The 22,835-nt window shown below is 39.7% G+C and overlaps 1 protein-coding gene across 2 annotated transcripts; it reads right to left on the bottom strand.

The window, feature by feature from the left end:
* Positions 1–34: 34 nt before the first annotated feature.
* On the bottom strand, positions 35–22,607 carry TAF15 (TATA-box binding protein associated factor 15). Of its 2 annotated transcripts, XM_056337372.1 has the most exons (16): positions 22,458–22,607; positions 18,403–18,439; positions 17,178–17,226; positions 16,889–16,979; positions 16,693–16,810; positions 13,678–13,961; positions 12,721–12,835; positions 5,863–5,897; positions 5,228–5,260; positions 4,538–4,647; positions 3,863–3,992; positions 2,524–2,613; positions 1,087–1,171; positions 912–997; positions 705–807; positions 35–406 (listed from the first exon to the last, which is right to left on the bottom strand). In XM_056337372.1, exons 1-16 carry the CDS (start codon positions 22,465–22,467, stop codon positions 367–369), a joined length of 1,416 nt encoding a protein of 471 aa, XP_056193347.1. In that variant the 5' UTR covers positions 22,468–22,607; the 3' UTR covers positions 35–366. The 2 variants fall into 2 exon arrangements, with proteins under 2 accessions (XP_056193347.1, XP_056193355.1); XM_056337380.1 differs by lacking the exons at positions 5,863–5,897; positions 17,178–17,226; positions 18,403–18,439; positions 22,458–22,607 and having other exon boundaries at positions 16,889–16,977.
* Positions 22,608–22,835: the final 228 nt, after the last annotated feature.

Genomic DNA, 22,835 nt, shown 5'->3' on the forward strand with positions numbered 1-22,835 from the left:
TGCACGCAACTGAAGTAATTGTGAAACAGCAAGATTTCACAAATAAAACAATCAGCATTTATTGTTGTATTACAAAACACTTCATCTTTTGGCAATATTTTACAGTTTGTCCTTTTCCTCCTTAGGGCCTGTTGAAAAGGTACGGGTGGGGGAAGAAAAGAGGAGAATGTTGAAATCAAGATTAAATTTCAATGTCTTGCTTAAAAAAAATCCTCCCAAACCACCCCAGTCCCTCCCACCAAAATAAAAATCTAGTTTCACTCAATCCCACTATCCAAAGAGGCCATGGGTGAAGCGGCAGGCAAAACTCTGGCAATTTCACTATCAAACGTATCAAGAAGACAAACAAAACATTCACAGTGGTCTTCAGTATGGTCTGTTGCGTTGATCATTTCTGAAATCGTTTCTGAAAGAGAAACAAGAAGTTATAAGGAATCCCTTAAGCAAATAATAAACAGTCCCTTCAGTCAAACATCCCTACGCCAACTTCTGCGTATTCTATGTTTACATAGCCTTATCCAAAAATGCTCACAAACCACACTCAACAAGCAAACTGACTTATTTTCTCCGGAACGAGCTATCAGTAGTTAATATTTTCACAGCACAGTTGTGTGTGCACAGATAAACACCGCCTTTCCCACAATTCCTATCAATTCCACAGTCCGTATGCTCCACAATCAAGCAAGGACAAAGCAATTGCTTACCTTCCTCCCATTTTACCACCATAGCCACCTCCCCGATCTCCACCTCTGCCACCACGTCCTCGATAGCCTCTTTCTCCTCCATAGCCACCTCTCCCACGAAAATCTGGAGGAAAACATAAACCGATACGTCAGCCAGGTTTTTCAAAAAGCTGCAAATGACATTAACACTTGTAACACTTCAGAAGAGATGCAGGTGTTTTTACACACCTCCTGATGGACGTGAATCTTCTGGTCTGGGCTCACCACACTGGTTGCAGGAATTCCTGCGAGCGAAGTTCATATTACCACAGGCCCTAGAAGAGACAAGGATTCCCAGACTAAGCTGCTAAGAAACTCAGAGAGCATACATGAAACCCCACTGCCCGATTAAGATGACACTTACGGGTTAGGACAAACCCAATCACCATTTTTGGGTTCCCCACTTCTACCCTGGAAGCCCCCACCTCTTCCATATCCACCTCGTGAACCTGTAGACAAAATTAGAATAAGAATAAAAGGTGGGGAAGTGTTTAAGAGAAACAATTATTAAAGGAGTGTCACCAGCTTCAGAACCCAAGTGACAGACAGACTTTTCAGGTGGAAGGATGAAGTGTTTAATGTAAATATATCCCCACTAGGCAAGCCTCTGAAACCGTATTAGGAACCCTGAAAGAAGCAGGTAGTGCCAATGACAAAAAAAATAAATAAATAAAATCATACCACCACAGAATTCAGCATTTCCTAGCTGATTAACTGCTAGCTAGAAGACTTGGGCAAATGACAACAGAAGGTTCAGCCACCGCCAAATCTCAACAGCATTTGATATCTTGAAGTTAATGTATCTGCATAGCTGAAATACACATGTTTGTACGGACAGATTTATAACTTGGGCAGATGGGGGAAAGTAAGAAGCAAGGATAGCACATGGTGGCCAGAAAAATTTGCTCCACCATATGTTTTTTAGAAATTCTTTTTGAGCAGTAAAAGGAAACTTGATCTGCTTGAATTGCCAATGGATAAATATAAACCCACTATGTGCAATTAATAAAATTTCATACAGATTTAACGATATCACATATGGCCAGACTTATGTCACAGAACAAAAATTTAACAAAAAAAAAATAATGTCTGGATTAATGCCAGAATACATCTGACAAGCACAGGGACAATGCAGTTCTTGCTTTCTACTTCAAAGATTAAGAACTTTTATACCAATTGAAGTTTAAAGTTTTTGAAGAAACACTTTATCAGCCTACAAAACTGCCTGGTTTAAGAACTAGAATTTGTTGACAGTCACGGCACAAAGCATGCTTCCTGTAAAACGGTAATTAATATCCAGCAGATTACGGACAAAACTGTATTATGCAAAGAATCAGGGACATTTAACATCTTTTTAATTAAAGGAGTCAGACATCCAACTGCTGCTCTAACTCAGTAGCTGTTGAATAATTTACCCTGCTTGATACCATCTGGAAATATCAGAGTATCTTGAGGCTTTGAGGTAATAAACAAATACTGAGAATTCACACCTATCCATGTGGAACCTGTACAGCCTCAACATCATTGTTATGCTACCTCTTTAAACACAATGCTCAGACACGATCTGGAAACTTTCCAGTTCAAAAGGAAAGCATAAATTCTGTGCTGTGCAAAGGAGATTACAGATTTCAGTTTACTTAACTTGGTTCAATCCTTATTACTCTCTTTCATGGCAGAATTCCAAAGGCCCATATACTTTGACGAATCACTGCTTCAAAGTCAACTTCTCTTTTATAAACTGGTAACTGTTAAAAAACATCTAACTACGCAAAAACAAGGATTCTACAGATTTTAGTCCCACCTCGACGTCCGCCACCTCCACCTCCTCTCATGAATTCAGGCCGCCTAGTTGCAAAAGAGACTTTGATAACATTGCCATTGAATTCTTTTCCTGTGGAAAAAGAGTAAGAGAAAGATCTATACAGCTCCCAACAACACACCAGCAAGTTCAGAAGAACAGACTGAACAAAAAGCTCTTAAGACACAGGGAGGCTGCAGTAAGCCTCTTATTTTTGAAAGCACTGGTCCAAATGTGACATAGCAAATGCTGATCTGTTTGCTCGGTTCTCCATAAACCCACAGATATTTCTCTTAGTTTAAATGCAATCTGAAAATTGCAATTAAACTAGACACATAAAAACATTTAAAAGATTTTTGGCCACACTAATGGATAAATAGTTCAGATGTTAGAACTCTGTTCTACCCCCAAGCCAGGCAACAAGGCTTTGGTACAATTCAACAGCCAGCAAAAAAATCAAATACTCTCAAGTGAAAAACATGAACTTTTTACGTATAAAGTCTCAGTTCTTCATAGCTACAAGGTTCATCACAGAACAAACAGGACCGCATGTGTGCCTAATGGAGTCATATTTGCATGTTGCTCCTCAACAAGTCACTTGTATTTTATTAGCAAAATACAAACCAAATAGCACGCCATGCCAGATTTTTTACACACTACCATTTCATAGCAGATGCAGAGTGCGTCCTTTTGTTTCTGCCCAATATTACCAAAGTTCTGCAAATATACAAGGTCACAGGAGCAGGCACTTTCTGCTCCAGCTCAAGTTTACTGCTGCAAGAGTATCACTGTTTGCTGCAGCAAGTTCAAAAACTTTTAGATCAATGTATTTCTAGGATCTGCTTTCTTTCTCCACTGAACCCACTGATTTATAAACCTTGTATATACGCAGTGAAGAAGAAAGCACCTGGCACAAGATTGCCACAACCACTGCCAAACCCTAAAAATGTTACTACAACACCAATAATATCAATACTAACACTGTAGGAAATCCCTCTGGCTGCTAACACAGATTACGGCAATATGGGTCTGAACAAGAAGTTATGTTCAAGACATGAACCCCACCTCTTACACTTTGTGTAGGGATGACCGAGGTACAGCAGCAAACCCTAACACAGTTTGATTACACATTTTTGGTCTCAATGACATTTTGGTCAAATGACAGAAAACCAGTAGACACATACAAGATACCATGGTGTGGGGGTGTGTGTGAAAAAAGACAAACCAAAAAACAAAAGCCATACAAAAAGCAGCATGGGCTTCCCCGTAAGGTTATTAATTTGCCTTTTCCACTACTTGTTAAAATTTATAAATAACCAAAAGAACAGGTACTTGCACCCACCGTCAAACCAGTCAATCGCTGCTTTAGCAGAAGGAGGGTCATCAAAAGATACCGTTGCTTCTCCCTTTGGTTTGCCAGTATCCTTATCTGTATAAAGATTTATCATAGGTTTGCCAGTCTTTTTGTTGGTCTGAAAAGAAAGGTTGTACGCTTGGCATAGGGGAAATACCGGTAAAGTCAATTCAAAGCATAAACTGTTAACGGCTAAGTATCATCAGAAAGAAGATTCTCTCAGAGCTAGCCTGCAGAAACAGATGCTTTTGACCAAAGGATAATGCCTGGCTCTACTCCATGAGGTAATGATGGGCCCAGTTTTAACAAAAAATGAGGTCAGGTGCAGAAGCCCTAATTTAGAATTGCAGAAACAGAAAAAAAGCCATAGAACACAGAAGCATACTTGCTGAAGTATGAGGGTGGTACAACAGATAGAGTGTCAGTGTTAAGGGTTATAAAGACTAAAGAAGAGATATGAAGCAATCTAGATATCACTAGAAAAAAGGTGCTAGCGCTGCCAGATTACAAATGATCTGTCATCTGGGAACCCAGATAAAAATATTATCTACAAATGCTGGGGAGTCAGAGCAAGCATCTGCCTTGAATGATACCAGTACACTTCCAATACACTAGCTCGGCAAGTTCTCTTCCGTCTTACCAATGATTCCTCATTTCACATACCTTTATAATGCCAATTTGTTTGAAATAGTCTGCCACTTGATCTGTTGAAACATCCTCTCCAAGTCCTTGCACAAAGATAGTGTTGTTATCAGAGTTGTCAGACTCTGAATCTATGGAAGAGTAAGCTACATTTACCATGCGTTTTGTGGTAACAACAGGAGGCACATTTTAAGCTCAAGCCCAGGAGCAGACCCGTAAATCCCAAAGACATCTTGCATAAAACAAAAAGTTGAGCACAGACCATAATTTTGAAATTAACACCATCAACTTCAAAAAAGCATGCACAGCACCTTCAGATGCTGCGGTACATTAGAGATGGAATACATTCAACAGCTGACCAGCCGTCTACCACACACTCAACTTGTCCATGCAGCTCAGACATCCAAACCCACCAAAGCAGCGTATGTTTTAAATAACACGAGTTTCTCAGAAGTGTTACAGCAGTGAAAGTAGTTGCTTTGCTCAAGCAGGTTCAAAGTTTATCAGCAAATTCTTATTTGCTGCATGAAAAAAACATCCACAAATTTGCATGCACTTTAATAAAAAATATTTCTTTCAAGAAAGACAAGCTTTAGCTAAATTTATTTTGAGCCATGGGAATTGCAGCCACATCCATCTTTCAAAAAATGCATTTTAAAAGCCATGACCTAAAAGCTACAATACACTCCCACCCACTGCTTGTCTTCTTACCAGCATCTGATCTCGGTCCATAATCCCTCTGACCTATGAAACAAGTTTTTTAAAAAAAAAAAAAAGAAAAAAAAAAGAAAAAAAGACTATTTTTAGCAAAACATTTTCAAGTGACTTTTTTAGAGACAAGAAAATATTTAAAGTATGTATGCAAGGCATCTAAGATCTAAAACATTAACAGAGATTTAGAGAATATTTAGATTAAAACGTTCAACAGAAGATGTCTGTAGGACGTTAACGTGTTCTTTAACTTGCAGCATGTGGCAGTTGCCACACTGATGCTATGCTGGTGTTATCTTGAAAATGCTGGTTGTCAGATCACCAAGCAGTTTACCATTTTCTTTTTTTTTTTTTTTTTTTTTTTACCTCTAGTACCTAAGTAGTATTTGTAATAAAAATTAAAAACAGAAAAGAAAAAAATATCCGGTGAACGTCACTGTCTCCACAAATTCTTTCATGCAATTTGACAAAGTAGAAATCCAGTTTATTGCTAAAAGTTTGGCTATTAAAAACTCATGAACACACCAGCCTCACCAAAACTCTATAACGTTTCTACTAGATAGTAACAAGATATTGGTGGCTTTTAGATTTATAAAGAATTTCCACTGAAACATTTTTGGATACTCGGCACTTACCACCGTAATTTTTGAAGCCACCACGGTCACCACCACTGCAGAGGAAAAATTGAAGAAATGATTTCTTCCTTAAGTCTCTATGTGCTGAGCCCAAGGCTCAATCTACAGTTAACTGATCACAAGTTGAGAGTTACTGTCTGGCAGCTAAAGCACCATCTCTACGTTCTCCTCACTACTCATTCACGTTCAAAGATTAAATTACATGAAAGTGAATAATCTCACAGGGTGCTGCACTGGAGAAGAGAAGCCCTGAAGAGTATTTTAAACTAACCCATACACATGTTGTTATTTCAATACTTTCTCCCATCCCATAAGCCAAAATGACTGCTACTAAAAACTGGGTTTTAAAATAGAAGCATTATTTTAATGAAGGTTAATGGGCTTTAATTGTAGATTTAATTGCTCCTTTGGAATAATTGCTACTTTCCTAGAAGGAAGGAGAGCTGAAGTTAATTAACCTCCATTGTTAAGCATTTATATACTGGGGACAAATTAGCATTATCAGCCATTCTCTGAGAAAGGGCCTGTGGGGACCTACTGTACTATTAGCACTTGACATTACAGAGAAGGTGTGTGTATGTGAGCTTCAAAAGCAGAGGCCGTGAAGTTTTATTTCATTCATTCTGAAACCTGTGGCACAAAATGTAGACCAAGTTAAGAGATGACACACATCAACTTTCAAAGGTTAGAAGGGGATTTTAAACAGGATGTTACGCTGCCAATTATGTGCATGAAAATAAACCCTCGCTCTTTTCAACGTAAATGTTCGTACTTGTAGGATTTTTCACATCAGCATTTTTAATTGCATCCATGTTATGAACACAATATAATCAATGTTCAAAGCCTTCAGGAAAAACACAACCACTGGATTTTTTTAGAGAGTCAATAACCACATGTCACAAGGAGTGTCCCATACTGCCACGTACAACTGCCTGCTTGCCCTCTGCGCGGGGGATGCAGCTGCCACCTGAAAATTAAGCAGGTTCACCTAATCCTGACAGCTTTCACACTCAGCAGCTAAGATAAAGGCAGTGTAAGTTCAAACCCTGATAGAGAGGGCTACCTCCAGACTCTGGAACTGTTGTGCATGAGTAGACTCTTCACCAATGCGCTTTACAACCAGAAGTCACTCCAGGATTTAGTTCAACCTATCTATCAACACATCAGAGTCCAAACACGGGACAGAAGCACCCCAGAAAAAGGCAATGAAATTAAATCAGGGAGCAACTTCTTCTGCACTCTGTATATCTGTCTTCTGCTACAGCAAATGCAAAGTCATGAATGGAAGGTACTTCCTTAATATTTATGAGAGAAAATCTGCCATAAGTGAGGGACAAACAAAAAAACAAGATAAGGTTTCAATAAGCATTACCAAAACTGGATTGAGAGACATTCTTTGAAGGGAGAGTGACATTTCATCACAGTATGCATAAGGAGCATTAGATATTTGTCATGAGAGACTATCACTTCTACTGGGACTTTTTCTTAGAATAAATTTTTGCTGCAGATTTTAAACTGCTTCTCCACAGAAAAAAAATCCAAATGCTAAATTGCAGTGGCATTTACTCACAAGCAATACATTCTGCTCATTAAAGAGGTAAAATGAATGAATGTTACATGCACCAGAGCTGGTCTTTATTCAAGGCTGGCTATTTTCAAGGACTGATGACACAAGTGCAATGGTGATCATAAGATTTAGTGTAAATACCTTTCTGCCACCTCCAATTCACTTCAGCTAAAAAAAAAGAAACCACCCTTCATTATGACACAATAGTTTCCAGCAGGATGCCTGCTCTTCTAGGATAAGATTGAATACATCAGACATGGAAACATTATCGAAGTTTCCTGACCCTAGGTAATGGTCCCAATTCATCAGGACAGCATTATCCAGAACATCTATGTTTTCCAATTTCAAAGTATATAGTAGCAAAGACAAATCAGAAAAACCCAACAATCAAAAAACATACAAAAAGTAATTTTGTGATCAACACCGCTAGGATTTTACAGAAAGTGAGTGAGGACTTCGCTAAGATACTGGGGTAAAAAAATCGTGCGCACCACAATTCTGAGAAGTGATAGAGCTGGATATATAAAATGTAAAGGAAGTCATAGTCAAATGCCTAAGTCTGTGATATAGTAATTCTGTGCCCCATACTAGCAAGTACAATCCATGATTTTTAATGAATGTCTGTAGAAATGTGTTTCTGCCCAACTACACTTCAGCATGTTACCTTCCGCCCAGTCTCACATGATCAACCCAACAAAAATCTGCATCAATTCAGTGACAGATACGTCGACGATAGATGAATTCCTCCATTTTTAAGTCACATTTCATACGTGATTTATAAAGCTGCAATGTATTACCTTCCTGAGATTGCTGGGCAAAGCTACCCAAGATCCCCAGGAGGCGTGCAGACATGCGGCAGCAAGTCAAAACCAAAAACTGGTTGCAAGCAGTTGATGCCACAGTCTCAGGTCTACCCCTCACTGACACCCAAAATTCAAGTCTCAATTTCAATAACTGAATTAATTCCCACAGTGTTTTCACATTCTACTCCTTTACCAGTCTTGCATGCAGACCAAATAGATGGGTGACCAGATGGAGTTTGGAGTATTAGCTTCCTATGTTAGAATCATGAACAGGTACCTAAAATCCAGCAATGCCACCCACAAAACCAATAAAATAGAGACTGAACTGCAAGCAGCCAGAATGGATCCGAGGCACCATTCATAGTGACAAAAACTTACTGCTATGAAAGAAACGTCATCAGATGTTCTTTTCTCCTATACTCAAGTCATATATTTAAACATCACCTACTTGACTGTAAATGGAGTCCACCTGAACATTGCTTACTTCAGCTTTAATTTAAACCACAGCTACAGGAAGAGCTCACCACTACAGATACAAGAAAGGTATTTTTAAAAAGCGATCCAACGTTGGCAGAAGCAGCACTAAGAATCCAGGAACCAAATTTCAGCCTCCAACATGTATCTGTCTCACCAAGCGTGTGGGAGTTATACATAAGAATGTATTTTTACAAACGAGAAAGGAATGCTTAGTGCACCAATAAAGTCACTGACAGATGGCGCTTTTTTCTGCCTATATTTATCACCTCTGTTCATGTTTTTCCAAAGTCTATATAAGGTTAAGCTCTAGCATATATATATATATTACAAGTTAAAATATTAACTCTGAACACAAACTGTGGCACTGTTGTAAAACACATTTGCACCAAGCTGCAGTTCCTTTATATCACAATGAGCTAATTCCCACTTGTAATAGCAATTAAGCTGCAGAGGTAACTTTGATTTACATCAGCATCAAATGGGCACAAGGCGGGGGGTAACCACCTGTGCTGAGCAAAGTTAGGATTTTTATGACAAATCCTAACGCAATGGTAAATCCTTTTCTAAACTGCACCTATATAGTTCCACCAACACAGAATGCACAAGCAGATTCAAAGGCAAAACTGCTCCCACTTCATCTCCAGACACTACAAGAAGGGCAGTGTCACAGGTATGCCCACCCGACTGCTGAATGGCCTTCCCCAAGGTGAAAGAAAACAAACCTGCTTTGTGTTCCTACGGTATTTCCCATTCACGTGTTTAACCAAAACAATATGGCTCCACAATCACATTAAGCAATTAATTCCTTCTTTTTCAGATGAGGACTCTTAACAAAAGGACTAATTCTACAAGGAAACTTGGAAGAGTAACTTAAGAGTAAAACTCTGGATTCTCAAGACCTGGTGTACCTGCTTTCTAATCAAAAGAGCTCAAACATGAGACTATTCCACGATGGGCTTAAAATAAAAAAAAAAAAAAATTTGCTTCTGAGCCAGCACACAAATTAGTGAAATCATCAATTTTTGAGGTTTCAATATGAAAGGAAGGAAAAATTCTACTAAAATCCCAAAAGATGGAATTCAAGACCATTAAAAATGTATCTGAAGAACAAATTTGAAACCCTAAATTACTAAGATTAAAAAATGAACATCTGATGCATATAAAAATAATTGTTCTCTACCATAATAACATCAGCTAGGGAACCTGAACCGTAATTTCTAAAGATATTTTCTTCTCAGAGCTGCGTGACTTTGCACAGGCACAAAAGAAAAATGAGTGCTGAAAGCATTCATTCCAGTATGTACTCAAGTCATTCTGGTTTTCAGAATAACAATTTATCCCTGAGCATTACCAACTATGTTTTGAAGTACTTTTGTAATAGGTTATTCAAAGAAATGAAAGCTCTCAAAATTAAAAAAAAAGCTCATTTGATTTTGCCCCAAGTATTCCGGAATAATTTTTTGCACTTGCAGTCTGCTCCGAGAGGTCTTAGGTGCAGGATAAGGTTTACACAGGCCAATGCAACTCCGAGAATCTTGAGACAGAACTGATGTTGCAGCCAAAGTGACTGTATCGCAAGGACAGCAGCGAGTCAGTGATGATGCTTGTAAAGAGGATGCGCTGATGGCCCAGCACTACAGAGTAGGTTAGGATACAGCTGTAAGAACACTAATGACTGGTAAAGCTCTTGCCCACAAACAATAAGCTGCAACAAGTTCTCTCTGCATTCAAATGCCAGTCGAGACGACATTTTTATTACCAGCTAACACAAGAGATTCATTCGCTATGATCTCAAGTTAGCTATTAACTTTTTTTGTAATGTCAAGGAACAATTTTTTTTGGGTGTTAATAATTTACACATTTTCTAACCACTATAAAAGTCAAAGCCTACATTATTACAGCAGTACAAGTATCTGCATAGGTAAGATTATTTCCTGATGGCTATGGAATCTCCATCATTTAATGTTAAACATTAAAATGTGATCGAAGTAAAAAACAAAATGGTAACTAGTGACTGGAGATAGACTTGACATTCCTACAAAAGCTGCTTTTAGGGAAGGGAAGAAAATAATAACAGAAAGAGAAACCCAAGGAAATAAACCCAAAACACTACCCTAAACCCCCACATTTTTACAGGACTAAACACAATTTATTACATTACTAGAAGTTATTTTCCCCTTGACTATACAGTTTGTTATTTAATTTATCTTTTTACACCTTTCTAATAAGCATGACTTTGGTAAAATAGGTATGTCAGAAGCAGCATCCTCCATCACAATTATGCAAACAGACTGAACAAACATACATGACACTGTAGTTCCAGAAAAATTTCACTGCAAACGGCATTAAAGACTGCATCACTTAATAAAAGCAGACTTCCTAATCAATGCCTTCCCACTTTGCTGTCTTTTCTCCCACTTCTCCAGTCACCTGCACTTTTTTCCTTGTCTTGGCTTTTGAGTCCACTGAAGTACTATTATCTACATGGATGTGAGAACAGAATTTTTCTTACATTTTGGAAAAATATGGGAAGAGGCTTTATTTTCACAGACATTAATTTATCTTGCTTTATCTTGCTTTATCTTGCAAAGACAGAAGTTTGTTTCAAAGTGATAAGATCAACCAAAAGTCAGTTTTTTGAAGCTCACATTCATTCCTCTTATTGGAAAGGGCTCATCTATAAACAAATGTTTTTAAAACCCCAGATTTTACCACAGGAATATGGAAAACCCTCATCCACACAGCAAAGCTGGTTTTAAAAAAAATTGTTCAGTTTTAACTCAAAATTAACTTAGAAGTGACTTTGCTAGTTAGGTTTCTATTATATAAAACCCCAGCAAACTAATATAAAATAACTAACCACACCTAATTAAGAGAGATAGGGTCCACCTACGTCATCAAAACAGCAAGCCATAAGGTATAATTTGGGATGACCTTAGAAACAGGCAAATTTTAAATACAGTTTAGAAAGAAATGTTTTAAAAGATAACAGTATTAACATATCGTTAGATCATTTTATTTAATTTAAATCAGTTCAAACAAACAGCATTGTATAATTATAGAGTTTTTCATCTGGAGTTCTAGCAGTACCCCAGAACGTTCAGCCTGTTAAAGGGCAAGCGCTGCTGACAAGCAGCACCTCAAAACTCACTGGAAGCTTCAACGTTCTTACCCTGCACCAATGAGCACCCTACACCCCCAACCATTTCACAGAACTATATCCAAGGTAGCCAGCTGTGATAGCTTATTAATAAATAATGTCATCAGGCCTAACTCAATAGGATTTAAAGCAAAAGTCCCAATCTCTCAGACCTATGCATGAAATCACCTGCAAAATTCAATACGTGCATAATTTGTCTTAACAGGAACAGGGCCTAAGGCAATGGCAGAAGGGGTAACAGTATTGTTCGTATTTAAAATCTACCTAAAATAAGTGTGTTTAGACTGACAGCTGAACCAATAATAAAACCAGTATTTTACTAGAAGTTTAAAATGGCAAAAACCAGTAAAGAACAAGTACTGTTATTACTAAATTATTCCCAAATTATTTAGGAAGCAGAAAGATAATTAGCCAACCTTAGTGTGATGATCTGTCACTGTAAAGTCAAAATACTTCCCTGCTAAATACCTTAACTATGAATTTTTAAAACTTTCTCAATCCCTGGCTGTTGGTTTCTTTGTCACTGAAAACAATTTTTTACAGGTTTTAAAATATCTTATTTCAAGGGATGGGCTCAGGCACATTTTGTATTGCAACTCGTGTAAATAAAATGCAGCTGTGTGTCACAGCAATCAAATGCTTGGTCTCAATCTAACTGAACCTAAAAGCTTTTCCTAGGCAGAATGCATTTCTGTGCAGTGCAGAAAGGTTTAATTTTAGAAAATTTCCATTATTGGAAATCTAAATCTGAACCACATTAGGAATAGACATATAGTAAACAAAAATTTAAAACAGCTAAATAATAAGAAACCAGGGTAAGGAACTGCAGGCACTGGAATGAGATCACTTACCTATATCCAGACATATGACCTCTTCCATCCATGTCATATCCCCCTCTACCTCCTCCCTGTGACCCGCCATATCCTCTATTATCTTCTCCATACCTACTCTTTTCACGACGATCATCTGGAGGAACGAGTAAAGCAAAATAAAACATGAGGAAGTTGTAGTTCAAACTGCAGTGCAGTGAAAATTCCCACCATACAATTTTTATGTGTCCCCCCTCCTCCCCCCAAGCCTGCCATTTAAATCTGGAAAGCATCAACTCCTAAATCTCTCTTACATTATCTATGCCACAAAGACAGTGAGCAAAGTTTGATTTTGTTCCAGTTATCTCACTTGGCTTCCAGGGCCACGAGGTATCTCAGAATGTAAACACTCTGTACTTTAATTACACTCAATTTTCCAAACATTAAACACATTATCTAAAATACACTTTTCATCCTACTTCCACATAGCCTTCCCAGTTTGCAAGAGACATCACTGAAGACAGAACAAGGATAAAGAGAGTGGGTTGTGCCACTGGTGTGAAGTTACTGCAAAAAAGGGTTGATCTTAAACTTCTCATTCCCTTCTATCTCAGAATTCACCTACACAGCGTAAAGCTGGAATGTGAAGTGCAAAAGCTCTTCATGACTGATCAAGATGTGTCGCCCTCATGCAGGAAGAGTATTCAAAATAGCTTACGAAGAAAATTCCATCCAGAATTTGCAGAATTCAGGGACATGGACTCTGCAAGGCTGTCTCCAACAAACGCAAATGCAACAGTTTTGGGGCCCCAAACTTTTTCATCTTGGCATAATGTTTTGATAAGTCTTAACAAATAAAACATTCCCCAAGAATATAAACATGGAAAAAAAGCTTTAACTATTCATCAAATCAACTGTCTGTGAAAGACAATCCAACCATTTCACAGTGCTTCTGCTCAATCTTATTAGCCAATATTCAATTCAACCTGTGAATTTTACCTTGGCTGTTGTGGCTATAGCTTCCCTTCTGAGACTGGTAGGATTGCTGAGAATGGCCATATGAGCTTTGGTGCTGGTTATAGCCTGACTTTTGGTCATACGAGCTCTGGTGGCCATAGCCCGACTGCTGGTCATATGAGCCCTGGTGGCCATAGCCCGACTGCTGGTCATATGAGCTTGACTGCTGGTCATAAGAGTCTTGGTTTTGTCCATAGCTTGACTGCTGGTCATAAGAGCTTTGGTGCTGACCATAGTTTGATTTTTGTTCATAAGAGCCTCTTCCACTTAAAATAAACAGAATTTGTATTAATAGCCAAATGTTCACAAAATAGAGAGCAAAATAATGGCTGAAAATTCACGACATTGCTAAAATTTCCTAGTCACAGTTACCTCCCAATCATTTCTGTTATACAGATATGAAAATACTCTGTTTCATCTCTGTTGGGATATATATGGCTTCCTATAAAAGCAAGGCAGAAAACTGTAAGTTACCATTGCTTTCAAGATACCCTCAGTTTCCACTGTAAATGTGATTTAAGAGCATCACTCCCTTTACGTATCTCAGTACGCCTGCCTTCCCCCTTCTCCCCAGGAGCATGACATCAGCTGATGGCTAGTCTGTGTCCTGCTAAATGGCAAACCCTTCTCTACAGAATTGCAGGGAAGATACCTGCTGCTCGTGTTGTATTGTGCTGCTGATATTTGCCCCCTACAAAAAAAAAAATTCCCAAAACTTTTCCTTCCACTGAATTGCAACCTATATTTTCCTGGGTTCTACCATCTGGCCAAGAACTTTTCTAACTCTTGTGATGTCCTCTAACATACTTGCAGTTCTTCTCACTTTAGTGCCATCTACATATACTATCCCACCCACTTTCATCAGAAACATCGACCAATATGGCATCTAAGATACTCCCAACATAATGTAGCGATACATTTGAAGAGGGAGTTTTAACTCTTCTCTGGCTAATAACAACTTTGTAACAACCACAAGAAAATCTCACCTAAGCTGTATTTCCCTAGGCTACATCAGTATCCAAGGTAGAAACAACAGTATTTTGGAAATCTAGATACACCAGAGACTAGTTCCAGTTGGGTTACTCTTTCACAGCAAGACATTATACAGATTTATGAGAAAGAAATTGCATCCAGGAAACACTGGCTGTTACTCATACCTTTGTTTTCCCCCAGGTACTTAACTGTGACTCAACTGTATTGTATTTTCAGTAACTGAAATTAATCACTGACCTCTGCCACCCTCTCTCTTCTCTTCCTCCTCCCTGCTTCCACCGTTTTTCAAAAGATGAGGCACTAACATTTGCCAGGCTCCAGTCTTTGGCAGTCTGACTTGCTAGCCAAAATGTCTCAGAAAAACAAACAAATCTAAGAGCCTACAGAAAGTTTCCACCAGCTTTTCAAAGCACTCTAAGATGTAAAGTCACTTGGGTCCAACCAATCTCAAAATATCCCAATAGTGTAAATACCATCTGATCTGCTCGCTCTCAGTTCTAACCTAGACCTTAGCTTGAAGGTAATTAATCCAAGAGACAAAGAGCTTGCAAAGATTTTTTGTTAATATCTTCACTTAAAAAAAATAAGCTCCACTTTAGCCTTTGCATCATCATCAATGAAGACAGCATCATTGAGAACATCCACTGTTTGCTCGTTTTCCTTCCTGCCTCCCCCTAAGATGCAAGAGCTACAATTTTGTGGCCATCCTCTTCAAAGCTGCTATCATTTAATGTCTGTCTCCCCTTACTCGTTACAATCACACATGGAGAAGTTTCCCTCCAATGTCTTTTTTTACATTGTCTAAATCAAAACCAGCTTGTTGGACAATCTATGCTCTACTGCATTTTTTTTTTCCCACTGGATGTCTACAGAGTTAAGAACTACATTACTGCCTAGTCCTGTTCCTTTGTACAGCTCTTAAAAATGCTCAGAAAACAAAGCAAAGCAAAACTTAACCATGTACTGGCCTTCATAAGGGATGTGAAAAGGACACTCTGAGTCACGGCACCTACTGCTGACAGATAAAAGACTTTGCTTGTTTATATTAAGATGTTTTGTAGTAATGGCTACGAAAAGAGAAACCAAGTACAGGCTTGCTGAAATCCAGAATATTTTATCAGCTTGCAAAAAAATACAACAATATTTGGACCTTGGACACAGAAAGATGTTTAGTACAGGACAGTGTATTTTGAAGAGGTCACAGGATCCTCGATGAAGATCTAATGTCAGCAGTAACCTTGGGGTGTACGCACAAAGCTTGTAAACTAGATAATGAAGGTATTCTAGCACCAAGTGGCCTTCTAAGTTGTTATGGGAAGTTGGGTTGCATTTTCCAACATACTTTCAAAGTTGCATGATTAATCCTCCTGAAACCAATTTGAGTAGATCACTTAACAAGTAAAATACATTTGCAACAGCATGAAGTACCAAACCAGAGTGCAGTATGCATACGTGCATTTAAGTTATTGATAAGGATACAAAAATACAATGTTTTGAGAACCCTACTTAGTTGGGGAAAAAAAAAATTTCTTAAGACATTTCTCAGTTCTTTCTTCTTCTTTCACCAAATAAAGGCACTCTCAGATAAGTCTGCAGGTCTAAGGACAGCTAAGAACTTCCTTGCTAACAGCTTATTTGAAGTTAATAAAAGAGTAGTGTAAGTTTATACAAAAGAATGTGATTGGAGTACTCAATACATCTTTTCCCTCATCAAAATATTCTCTACTAAGTGCACCCTTCATTACTGTAGTCACTATCCAAAGACTTTCTAAAGTTTATCTCCTCGCACAGCCTGACTTCAAAACTGCATCTATCATATAAAGAAATATTATTCCTCCTTTACCTCCTGTTCTTTCAGGCATTAAAAATGTCTGAAGAACATGGATTTTCTTACGTTGGTCCTTTTTTAGCAATGATAGCAGGAAATTTGTTTAGCTATTAGTTAAGAACGTACAGCTACTAGGCAGTACTTTAAACAGATACCGTTAATCTCTGCTTCCTTACCCTCTAGATGACCCTTTCTGCTGCCCCTGACTGCCATAAGATTGCTGGTTGTATGAGCTCTGATTCTGATTTTCATAACTGGATTCATCATCGTATCCCTGGGAATCTTGTCCATAACCTGGAAATTGAGGAAGAAAATTTTTAGTAAATATTCACCTTTTAATTACTGCCAATGAATATAACAAGCTAGCCAAACCTGTTTGATTTTGTCCATAGTTCCCATGATAGCTTCCATAGTTCTGTCCGTAGGAGGAACTGTCTCCACTCTGCCCATAACCAGAATATCCCTGTAATTTCAAAAACGTACTCAAATAAGTGTAACTTCCACAGCAGGTAATTGCAGCTTTCCTTCGCCAGACATGACTGCAAATGTCAAGCGCAGCTGAGAATGGACTTCCTCCTGGCCCAGATACAGTCAACCAGGAACAATTATTTTCACTCAAGAACATCTGTTTTGAAAGACACAACATTTTTTTCCAGCTTACCTGTGTTTGTCCATAATTTTGACTGCTCTGATTGCCATAGGAAGAATAGCTGTAAGAGAAAAATGCATTTAGTAAATGCTTACAATGCCCACCACATGGATTGGGAAGTTAAAGGTATTTTTTGTGTTATTTTAAGTTTCTTTTCAATCCAGAATAGGTGTTTAATCCGAGTACTGCAGCTGCAGGCATATCAGAACTGCAGCAATAAATTAATGGTTACTATAGCTGACTGTCAGAAGCCAGAAAAAGCTTATTTTAAGTTCTGTCGTTTCAATATTTATTATTTTGTAAATATTTTTTTACAAGTAAAATTTGTAAAATTAATAAGTAATAATTTAAAGTACATGAAAGTTGGGCTTACTGTAGTTTGACAGATTCTTCAGAATCACAAAAAATGCTATCATGTGAAACCAAGGCATCTGAAGTTTTTCAGCATATTTTTACAAAGTTAATTTTAATCTATTACTGTCAATTTGGTATTTGTTGGACTATTCAACAATAACATCACCATCAAATACTGCACCAGCTTTAGGTTATACTTACTCGTTACTCTGCCACTTTAAAACTTCGTGAACTGACAGAAGAGCCATGTGCTGAAACTCACATCAGACTCAGATATAAACTCAAGCTCATGCAGTGCTATATGCATAGAACCTCATAACTTTCAGCAGCAGAGTCAGTACTAGCTGTGATTTTCATACATCCATAAAAAAACTTTTATTTCACTGATTTAACAAAACACCCTCCCTAAAACTCACAGCATTTTATGAACTGGCTCTTAAATTTCACAATTATGAACAGTTATCAGAGGGTTTTAATAAAATCTTCCCTCCAACAGGAAAATAAAATGGAAAAATAAAATTTTACATCTATACGGACTGTCATCTTTACCTTTGTATAACCTTTGACTAAAATCTTAGCGACAAGCTTAAGGCAGTCACATGAAAAATATTTCTCTATATTCACGACATTTCAAAAGTTCTTACTATTTTAAAAGATGTCACTCCAATTTAAACCTGCTTATTGTCTTCTCTTCAGGAATATAAATTTTTTTTCCTGTTTTGTAAGATAGTTTAATAAAGGCCCAGGGCAGCAAGCTTTCTGCACCCACAACTCAACATAAACACTCTTATCATGCCCAAAGATTCTAACATCATGCTGGGAATACTAAATGGCCTTTTATTTTGCAGATACAACCGCTAACAGCAAGAAAACCCACACATACCTCTGCTGGCCCCCGGACTGACTGTAGCTTCCAGAATCTAGAAAAAGAAGTAGAGTCATATTGAGAACTTCCAATTCACAATTTATTCCTCTGCTTACTACAAGAGGAAGAAATTTGGGGAAAGGGAGAAAGGTTCAAGTACACTGGATAACACAACTATTTTCCCTGTGGAATGAGACAGCTTCCTCCTTATTAACAATACCGAAAATGCTAAGACTGGGAGAACCGGAGCACAGACATGCAGGGCACAGGGGACACAACACAGGTATAGCCACTTTGAATTTCCTTTTTTGAAGGCCCTGCATTCCATTTTCAAGGCACCTCTTCAAATATTCAGAACTGTACAACCCCTTTAATGGCTATCGAATACAGCACCACCATCAATGAACAGAATGCAGCAGCTTAATTAATCAGGCAAAGCTAAGTAGGTCAGTCCTACTGAACCCCTTTTTAAGATGCCATAAGAAAGCTGTGCCCCGTAAAAGGGCACAGACAAGGCAGAATTAGATGTAAAATCACAGATGGAGGAACCACAACACTTCCCTTCTCTCATACTGGAAAAGGAGGAACATTACGGATAGCTCAAACCATGCAAGAATAAATTAATTTACACAAGTCATCCAGGCAGGTATTATGAATATTATTTCCATTTAATGTAACCATCAGTTATCAAGGAAATTTATTCTTGAAACACATTGGAAGAATACAGATTTCAAAGTATGACCTCAAGTTGAAAGAAAAATATTTCACTGTAATAGTTTGACTTTTATTTAAAGTACAGCACCTAATTTGTAAAAGCTATCAACGTTAAGAAAAACACTACCTGCTGGCTGGAATTCAGTTCTTAAATAAGGTGGCTTTGTCTTTACTGATTTAGTTTTTATTTTATCTTGCTAATTGCGCAATGATGGATTTCCTTGTCTACTGCTAATTTTGACATGTTAAAAGCTCTTACTGTGCAGGGGAAAACACATTCCTACCGCTTTAACTTCCCCAGCCTGCTGCAGGTAAGGGATGCAGACCCACAGAACACAACACGCGCGTTGCTCCACCAACCTCAGGCCCTTCAGAATCCAGATTGTCATCAGCAGGCTTCAGCTCTTCAGAGATACCCACACACCACCAGCTGCTCTACACCCTACCAACTCCGTAACTGCATGGACTCTGACGATCTCACCTTCTACGCACGAGTCCCAATTCCTCTTGACATTTTTGCTTTGAATTCCCACCTTCTTGTCAAAACCCAAACACTTTCCTTTCTCTCCCAGCCTCACCAGTACTGTCACTCTGAGTAACAGCCCTGCAATTTCTCTGTTCCTTTCAAATCATGTCAAGAATCTGTAAAAATATTGTGGTGCTGTGGTCTAATAAAAACTATCAGGAACTTCCCTGTTTTCATCCCTGATTTCAGTCTTTCCCCCACGCTCTCTCTCTCACCTCTATACCTAGAGCTGACTAAAAAAATGAAACCAAGAATTAATCACCATGCAGGGTAAATGTCATAAACTATGAACAACTATAACCATTTTCCAATCAAAACACTCATCAAATTGCTGAAAGTCTGTTCACTATATTTCCTTCATCTGGTTTTAAATCCAATCCTGCCAGTACTTACACATATACTTAAACACATGCGTATATGCTTCCAAGATGAGCATACCATCTAAGCTATTCAGACACAAAGCAGCATTTTTAATGGTAAAGTATCTCCTCAAAGCAACACAAAGCATCAAATTTCATACTCTGCAAGAGCAATCTTTAGCAAAAGCTAAGATGAGATAAAATATTTTGTTTCACACATCCCGTAAAGCAGTTCCACTCATGTGAAACATTCTCCTCCTTTTGCACCGCTACATAAATATTCCATTGCCTTTTCATAATAAAAAGCAATTAAAAAAAACATAAAAAGCTCAACTCAAGCGTCTTTATTGTTTTTAATGAGACAAAGGTCAAATTTTTACATTATTTTCATTGAAATGATCTCAAAGATTACTACTAAATAGGTAACCACATTTTTAAACTACAGTTTAACTCCAAAGTTTCTAAGTCATTAATGCTGCTAATTAAAGCAAAGAATATCAACGGTTGTATCAGAAAGAGTTCTTGAGTAAGGATGTAATTAGCTATAAATTGAAGGACTGCTTTTAAAGTCTTTAGCTTCTCCCTTACGAACTTCTGCCAAACCACAAAATTTTGGAAAAAGTTGAAAGCAATGAGATAAGGAGTCTGTAAAATATGAATATGCAGACTCAGAACTGAGTTTCCTTTACTTACGCGTTTTTCTACATTCTTTATTGGACCTCTTAGCCTACAGACTTCTGATCAACTTACCTTGGTGGGCTTAATAGGGAGAAGAGTCTAAATATTTTTGGAAACAACAGAGAGCCTATTCTGGAAATTCCTGGATACGCAGACATTTTTTCCGAATGTTTAAAAAGCTTATGGAAAAATTTCCTGTGGATGCAGTGGGGCATGGAAGACTAGTCACTGCGTGCACTGCTCAGGAAGCGTATTCCCCTTAAGATAGAAGAATCTGCTGCGTACATCTCATACAAAGTTAATTCATATAAAGAAGCAGTATTGCTTCCGTAATATTCTCAACAGAAAAACAATCTCCTGTTTGAGCATCACCACAGAGTTAAAAACAGAGGAGACACTCAGGTGCTTGACTAGTACTTACTTGAGGTCTGGGACAAAAGTGGTTTTAGTTTTACTGCCAAACTTTATTAATAATATTTAGAAGAATTCATGGTCTGAACTCATTTTACAGTACTTTTGGTACTGTACAAAGAAACAGTACATGTTTTCTTCTCACAGTAAAGAACTATGCCTTGCATTAAGGGGTTCCTTTAATATATCTTGCTTTATTTTGTTTTTATTCTCTATCATTCATACATGTAACATAAGACAATACTAAAATGGCTCAGCCCTAACTAAACATGGCTTGCTCCACGTAGCACTTAGAGCCCTGGAATTCCATCTCCCATTCTGGGGTACAACACCTACCCCACAGCTTCCCAGGGCATCAGTGCAGGTGGGACCAAAACATTTTCAGCTCAAATAGGATGAAGAAGCAGCAACACAACATGCTCCCAGAAGCCCCAGGAGAATCTGGGCAGCGTTAAGTCACCTGGGACAGCAAACATACTGTCTCCATGCTCTCCTAAAGGCTTCCATTGGGAAAGAATTACAGCCAGTGCATTTCTTAGCCCACAGCAGGGGCTTACGAAGCTACCCCCTCCACTGTGCTGGGGCCCTCGGCAGGGGAGGGGGGCTGCTAGAACACAATGCAGAGCAGATGCAGAAGATACTGGGACACAAAGGTGGGTCCCATGTTGGGGGCAGGGAGGGTACAGCCCAAGGGAGGGGGTGTTTGCATTCCACAGGGGTGTTGACCCAAAGGAGGAGCACACACACCACGCGCTGGGGAGCGGCATGACTGAAAGGTGGGTCCGCACCTCACACCAGGGGGGCACACACAACCCAAAGGCAGGGCCCACACGGGGGAACGACCGTGACCCAAGAAGGGGAGCACGAACCAAAATGGGGTCCACGTCTCCCACCAACTCAAAGGGGGGAACCCACACACGGAGTGGGGGGGCCTACACCCCATGCAGGATCCAAGCGGGCGACCCCGATGGGATTCTGCCCCCACGCCCCCCAGCCCACTGCGACACACGGGGCGTGTCCTAGCTGACCACGCCCCCGCCCGAAAGGGGCGGGACCGAGAGGCCCGGCACTCCCCGGGGAGGGGGCGTGGGCTCAAGAGAAAGGGGGCGTGCCCCACAGGGGCCCATCGGTGGGGGCGTGGCTCCCCTCCCCCTCTCCGCCGGCAGGGAGCGCGGAGTGGCCGGTAACCGGAGAGAAAAGGGGGGGGGGGGGAGCGGCGTGAGGGGGGGAAGGGCCGCGCCTCCCCCGTAACATGGCCGCGGCCTTTTCCCCCTGCGCCACATGGCGCTCGCCCACCTTCCCGCGCCCACCACCCGCGCTTGACGACAGGAAGCGGTAGCCTCCACCGACGCCTCCCTCAGCCTCCCGGGTTTGGAATTACCTACCCGAAGCCATGGCGGCGGCCGCTGGCCGGGCTAAGGGAAGAAGCAGGGAAGAGAGAGAAAGAACGAGAGACCCGAGCGCCGCGCCGGCCGCGCGCACACTGAGGCACCCGCAGCTCGCGCGGACTGCGGGGCCCGGCAGCCAATCAGCGTGCGCGGCGCCTACCACTCGCCTGGGGAAGTGAGGGGGGAGGAGAAGGACCGTACCAAGTTACCGCGGTCGGAGGGGGGGAAGATGGATTGTACCAGAGGGAGGGGGGCGTGTGGCGGGTGCTCGGCGCTGTAAGGGCGGGTTGGGTTGGATAAGGCTGTGTAGGGAGGCGGGGAATAGATTATTTTAATTAATAAATACACAGAGCACGGTCACGGTGCTGAGAGGGA

Source organism: Falco biarmicus, chromosome 1, assembly GCF_023638135.1.
Source record: "Falco biarmicus isolate bFalBia1 chromosome 1, bFalBia1.pri, whole genome shotgun sequence".
In the NCBI taxonomy this organism is placed as follows: domain Eukaryota; kingdom Metazoa; phylum Chordata; class Aves; order Falconiformes; family Falconidae; genus Falco; species Falco biarmicus.